We start from the raw sequence: 6,000 nt of genomic DNA, 5'->3' as shown, positions 1-6,000 counted from the left end.
ATCGATATCTGTCTTTTTAAAAATCAAATTATTTTTCCGTATAAACCTAGATGAATACAAAGTTTACATAAAGTTGTGTCACTCGACGGGGTGTACAACTTTATAGCTGAAAATTTTGTGAAAACAAACTATTTGGGACCCTAAAATATTATTAATATATTTTAAAATTTAAAAGTACCAAATAAACTCACATGTTCTCAATATGATCTATAACTTTTTAGTTAAAATGTTTTCTTATTTAAAGTCATTTAGTACTCCAAATATATGTTTTGAATTTATAATTAAATATCTCAAATGTTAAGATGGTTTAGTACCAAAGTTGAAGATATTGACCTGAGCTATATATTTGTTGTTGTTGTTGTTGTTAAAGTTATTTAGAACCTCAAATGGTTCCGGTGTATCCCCTTCGCAAAGCAGCAACAAACGCGACGGCCAGAAATGTCACGGGCCGTAACGACAGCACAGCAGCGGCACGATACTGCCTTGCACATCCAGATATTCTCTTGCGACTGTTGTTGGATTACAACAACAAGGGGAACAAACAGCCAGCCACTGTATGCTACAGCTACAAGACAAGGCAAGTCTTGGTGCTGTATGCTTTTGATGGCCGGCACTCAATTTCGTGTTGCAAAACTAACCAGAGGTACACGTTTGAGGCTCCAGGTGATCGATGCTTCTCAAGACTATTTAATAATCACCGTGGTGGATTCGTGGCTTCTCTCGCCTGGCAATCATCTCCACCGTGGCCTCTCTTGCCTGCAAAAGGTTGGCTGATCAGAACCATTTTTCAGGAACTACCAGTGTTGAGTGCTGACAAAAAACAAGCTAGCGCAGGCGTTCATGAAGATGTCTCACAGCTTAAAGCTAATGCTGGATGTGCTGAGCAATTAATTCGTCAGTGGCTTCACCTACCGTGGCTTGTTCTTAGTCAGTGATGGGCCACCTTTCAGATTGCTCCTCGTGCATTCAGCCATGTTTACCTTGCGCGACGGGATCGCCTGTAGAGAGACACACACGATGCATCCAACCAATTTTAGTTCATGTTGGCATCCAAAAGCAAGGAAAAGGAAACTTTTGGAGCACTGAAGATGGATCAAGGGTAAGCATGCCGGCATCTAGTAAACATTAGTGTTTGAGATCATTGACGGAAACATCCAACCTTTCTGTTTTCTTCATTGCAGTTTGCGGAGCGCTTTGTCGATAAATTTCTTCCTCCAACAAGATTGCTTGATGATTTTGACTTCTGCACAGCTTCAGCCTACAACAAAGTACAATTCGATCAGCTAGTAAATAGGACAAAGAAACAAAACAAAAACGCTATGAACTGGCAGCATCCCCCGACAAACAAAATATATGAACTCGATCTCAAGAAGGATTAAACCAATCTGCTAATCAGTTTCAGTGCCACTAATGTTTGCAAGAAGATGTTGTGGACCACCACCTGTGTTCTCTCAAGGGTTTTTACCTTGGACACCGCATTCATCACTTTTGATATCTTAGGCGCCTTTGCAGCACGAGGGAGATTCTCGGAGCTGCTTCTGCACAGGACCACAGTAGCTTAAGATGATTCAGTGAATACCTACTGCTAACAGATAATTCAGCAAATCGGGAACGGTTATACCTTGCACTTGGAGGTGCAGATCTGCGCACATACTCTCTCTTTGGGTATTTTTCACCCAATGCGACCGGTGTGTGCTTCCTGATCATCAGCTCTATCAGTAACAATTCTATAATGATTCCAGTCAATGTGTAGTAACAGAGAGAATTAAAGACCTTTTATTGTGTGACACATTGTTTACACTGGTAGGTCCTGCTGCTCTTTTCGGTGTAACCTGCAAAACGATATTGGCATCAAGCAACTGAAGCTCTATTTCTCAATGGGAAGTTGATGTAGTTTTGTTGGCGGGGCAAAAAATTACCTGAGCAGTCCTGGAAGTCTTTGCACCAACTTGAGACGAACTGGGTGCCACCAAAATCTTGGCAGACAACTTCCCAGTTGCACTACTGTTGCAAGAAGCAACAAGAGAAGCACTTGATCCTTTATTAACGAAAATACCACGGGGCATGGCATCTAAACGCTGCACACCTTTAAGAAATTTATGGGAAGCTTGAGCAGCTAATTTAGAAGGTGCCAAGGCTTTACTAGTGTTCTGAGACACACTGGATCTAGAAGATATTGCTAGTCTATCTTGATATGCAGATCTAGCTGAGGTCATAGCTCTCTCAGGAGGTTGGTAAGAGGATGATCTACTAGAGGCCGTAGTTCTGTCAGCATCCATCCGATCAGATAAAGCACGCAATTTCATCTCAACTCTCTTGTGGAATGGATCCTCCAAGTCTCGAGAGGGTCCGTTTTCTGAATTCCTTCTTAAATCTACCCTTGGGATGCTGATAACAGAAGTTGCCAGGTCCTGAGATAATGTAATAAACAGAGATGTATCAGATAAATAAACTCCAAAACTTGAGTTTCCATGACATCTTATATGAATCAACACGGAGGGGTAAGTCTACAGCATGAAACTTTTCTTTAGTATTATTCAGAAAGTTGTCAAGTTTGTTCACATTTACATATTGAACAGAGATATATTCTGGTAATTACACCCTCCCTGACTACATTAAGGATGGAACTTCAGAACTTGGTCAAAGCCACGATCTCTGCACAAATGATGTATTTGGAGTAAATAACATACATGCATGTGCTTTATCACTTTTATGATCCCTGCTACCAGGTTGTTATTTTATCCATGTAGCTATGTACTAAATCAATATACAAATCTTGCAGTCTAGGTGAGATAAGCACTATTAATGTATTTGAAGCAAATAAATGAGCACATAGGTGTATAATGTTCGATAACATTAGTTATTTGTCAGTGAATCTACGTTCTACAAAATAAATAATTATCTTAATCCTGAAGTATCTAGCCATGCAGCAACACCTTTATTATTGTGCAATTGTCATGAATTTTCTAAAACAGAATACTAATATCCTGAATTCCAGATTCGTCATGCCACTATAGTGGAAACCAAAACAAAAAAATATTTTCACAACATTTGATATCGAGACATTACCTTTGATACCTTTTTTGACCTATTAATAATAGGTACATTTTTGCTTGCCTCACTCTTCTCAGGATCAGCTTTGAGGTATTCTGATTGTAGACTGACTATTGGTAAGACAATCCTTGATCCAGCAATATTGCTTTGATCATTATCATTTGATGCCACACGTCTTGGTGCAAGAACTTTTCTCTCAATAGTTTCACAACTGAATCCATGCTTTTGACCAGAGCTAGAACTCTCCTCCTGAATGTTTGGCAAGCTTGCTGTCTGAGAAAATAAAGGATTAAATGTCAAGTACCCGTGCTCATGAGCATCCTGGCATTTGCTCTCAACATCAGTGGAAGGCTCAAAACTAGAACTTGGAGCAGTGGCTACTGGATCTTCAGACATAGCTGCTGGCAATTCATCTGCCTGGCTGCTATCGTTCTCCTCCACTGCGGCTCCAGCCTGGTGCAATACCCCCTGAGCCTTGAGATGTCTTGCCCTCTTGTAATATTCTTCAAAGAAAGCCTTCTTTTGTGCAACCAAACCAGGGGCTGTGAGCTTGCTTAGTTCCTCTTGGCGTCTGTTATGTTCAAACACTGACCTTCTTTCCCATGACAATGATTCTGCAGCAAATCTACCGAATGACACCGAGCCATGGTTGAGCACCATTTCCTGAACTGATGAATCCTGAAAACCAGACAAAAAGAAAAAGTGAGAATTCAGGATATTTCATCATTCAAAAGAGCCGACTGACAGAGAACAAAACACGGAGCCGTTATCTAGACTCTAAGAAAACACTAGGAACGTACAAAGTCTGAATCTAAGCAGCATCAGCCTGACATATCAACAACACAGGTCCAGGATTTCAGTTGATTTTTTTTAGAAATTACAGGGGAATGGTTGATAAGGAAAGCAGAACGTAACCTGTGCATTGTGGTCGTTGTAAGGCAAATCCGAGTATGACCAGCCGTTGAACCGAAGCCCAACATCAGCAGCCATGGTTGGTTCTTGCTGTTCTTACCAGTTACCACCCCTACCTAGCCAACCACAGCAGGGCAGGAATGCACAGATACCTGCAGCACCAAATTTACCATAACATAAGCGCCGCATCGGGGACTACGGTGTCAGGATGAGTGGAACAAACACCACAAGATCGAAACAAGAAATGGGATGTCGGAAACCCAAATCCGCAAAATTTGCTTCTGAACCATAAATCCCTTGAAGCCCAAAGCCCCCAAAACCATTCCAGAGCACACTGAGACAAAATTACACTTCGTGTCACGTGCAGGGCAGCTAGCGAGAGCATGAGACGGCAAATCAATACCCAGCAAACGCATGCAGCAACAGAACCCCGACCTAGAAAGATACGGCTGGCAAGAACTGGGGTGTACGCGGCAACCCTTCCTGTTTCCTCGAGGAACATCCAAGCCACCAAAGCGCCGCGCATGAACGGGCGCGCGCGCCAGCAAGGAAACCCGGCTGCGCGTGCCGGCGTGCGCCGCAGTAGCAGTACACTGGTACCCTACCCCCAGGGAAGCGGAAGCCGGGAGAACACTACCAAGTACCAACCAGGGCCACCACGGCGGCGCTCACCAACCAAAGGCCCGCGCGGGTCTCAGTCCCAACCGCAGCAACCAGCGGGAAGCAATCAAGAGTCTGGATCGTACCGGTACGGCGGTACCGAGAGCGCAATCGAAACCCACCGGCCGATCGGAAGGGACGCGGGCCGGACCAGGAGAGCGATGGTTGAGGGCTCACCTACTGCACGGTGCACGCCGGGGAAGGGGGACGGAGCGTAATGGAGGTGAGTCTCCCCCCTCGCCCTGGAATTAATCCGCGCTCTTTACTGCGGTGGCGCGTTGGCGAGGAGAAGGCGGAGGCAGGTCTACACTACTAACGGGCGGCTCGGAGCCTCGAGAGGAAGCAGTAGGACGGGAGGTGACGCACGCTAGTTAAATGCTGTCGCGGTGTGCCGGGAATGGACAGGGTGGACTACTGCTACTAGTCAGGACTCCTCCAACGTTCGAATTAAAGGCGGCGCGCGGTCGCCGAGTCGCCGGCGTCGCGTTTCGACGCTCTCGTGGGCCTTCTGGGCTTCGGGTTCCGGGATTAAAAATTAGCTGGGCTCTTGCCCTCTCGAGGATGTGGCCTCGGGCTGTGCGCACTGGTACCCCCAGGGCAGGCCTCGTTGGTCTAGGCTGGGAGGCATGGAGCTTGTCGCGTGTGTTTTGTTTCCTTGCGTGTTGCGTCGACTAAGCGTAGCGTAGGATTGCGTTTTCGAAATTATAAAGGACACGTGAAAACTTTATAGGCTGCACTGGGTAGGCCCGTGTCCAAACACCCTGCTCGGTGCTCGATCCAGCCACCTATCAGAACCAAAATTTGTCTCTCCGATCTCAAATTCTGTCGAATTTGAATTAACTACTTAAGTATAGTCAGAAACTAGTCTTTTAAAGATCCGACATGGTTTCTCCTTAATTGTTTCTTTAGAAGAACAGGAGCACTCAAATTACAGTTTCTCCTTTAAGATCGGTTTGGCTTAAATTTCTGAATCAGATTTACTGCAAAAAAAATCTACAATCTTAACCAAATGGGTACAATACCGAAATAGATTCATAAAAATATAAATTTCTTTAGTTCAATTTAAAATAAACTAGATTCTTCAGAATCCTACTATATTTTATCTTTCTCACAACTTTTACATCTCGTAGCTAGAGAATCCATGCAGCCACCAAGTGAAGTCCTTGGACCACAGGATTAATTGCCCCACGCATTTTTTTTATGCAACTTTGGGCCACTTGTCAGGGTTCCTCACTGACCATGTATGTGCCTCCCTTCGACTATAAAAGGGAAGGCACACACGCTACTTAGAGGGGCTATCTCAAGTCAAAATGGGCCCAAGACAAAGAGGCAACCTCTATGGGAGAACACCTGGAGGGGGACATCCTCACTCAA

The 6,000-nt window shown here is 44.5% G+C and overlaps 1 protein-coding gene across 3 annotated transcripts; it reads right to left on the bottom strand.

The window, feature by feature from the left end:
- Positions 1-474: 474 nt before the first annotated feature.
- On the bottom strand, positions 475-5,048 carry LOC103627306 (TPX2 (targeting protein for Xklp2) protein family). 3 transcript variants are annotated; one of them, XM_008647603.2, is made up of 10 exons: positions 4,804-5,048; positions 3,970-4,118; positions 3,070-3,732; positions 1,920-2,411; positions 1,774-1,832; positions 1,622-1,699; positions 1,466-1,538; positions 1,160-1,258; positions 913-998; positions 475-756 (listed from the first exon to the last, which is right to left on the bottom strand). In XM_008647603.2, the coding sequence occupies exons 2-10, from the start codon at positions 4,042-4,044 to the stop codon at positions 732-734; spliced, it is 1,650 nt and encodes a 549-aa protein (XP_008645825.1). In that variant the 5' UTR covers positions 4,045-4,118; positions 4,804-5,048; the 3' UTR covers positions 475-731. The 3 variants fall into 3 exon arrangements, 2 of the variants coding, with proteins under 2 accessions (XP_008645825.1, XP_008645826.1); XM_008647604.3 differs by lacking the exon at positions 4,804-5,048 and adding an exon at positions 4,402-4,578 and having other exon boundaries at positions 477-756; XR_553535.4 differs by having other exon boundaries at positions 480-756; positions 856-998; positions 4,804-5,017.
- Between the last annotated feature and the right edge of the window lie 952 nt (positions 5,049-6,000).

The sequence above is a fragment of the Zea mays genome, chromosome 5 (genome assembly GCF_902167145.1).
Source record: "Zea mays cultivar B73 chromosome 5, Zm-B73-REFERENCE-NAM-5.0, whole genome shotgun sequence".
Taxonomy (NCBI): Eukaryota; Viridiplantae; Streptophyta; class Magnoliopsida; order Poales; family Poaceae; genus Zea; species Zea mays.
Note: the sequence above shows the minus strand (reverse complement) of the source record. Positions and strands in the feature narration are given on the sequence as shown.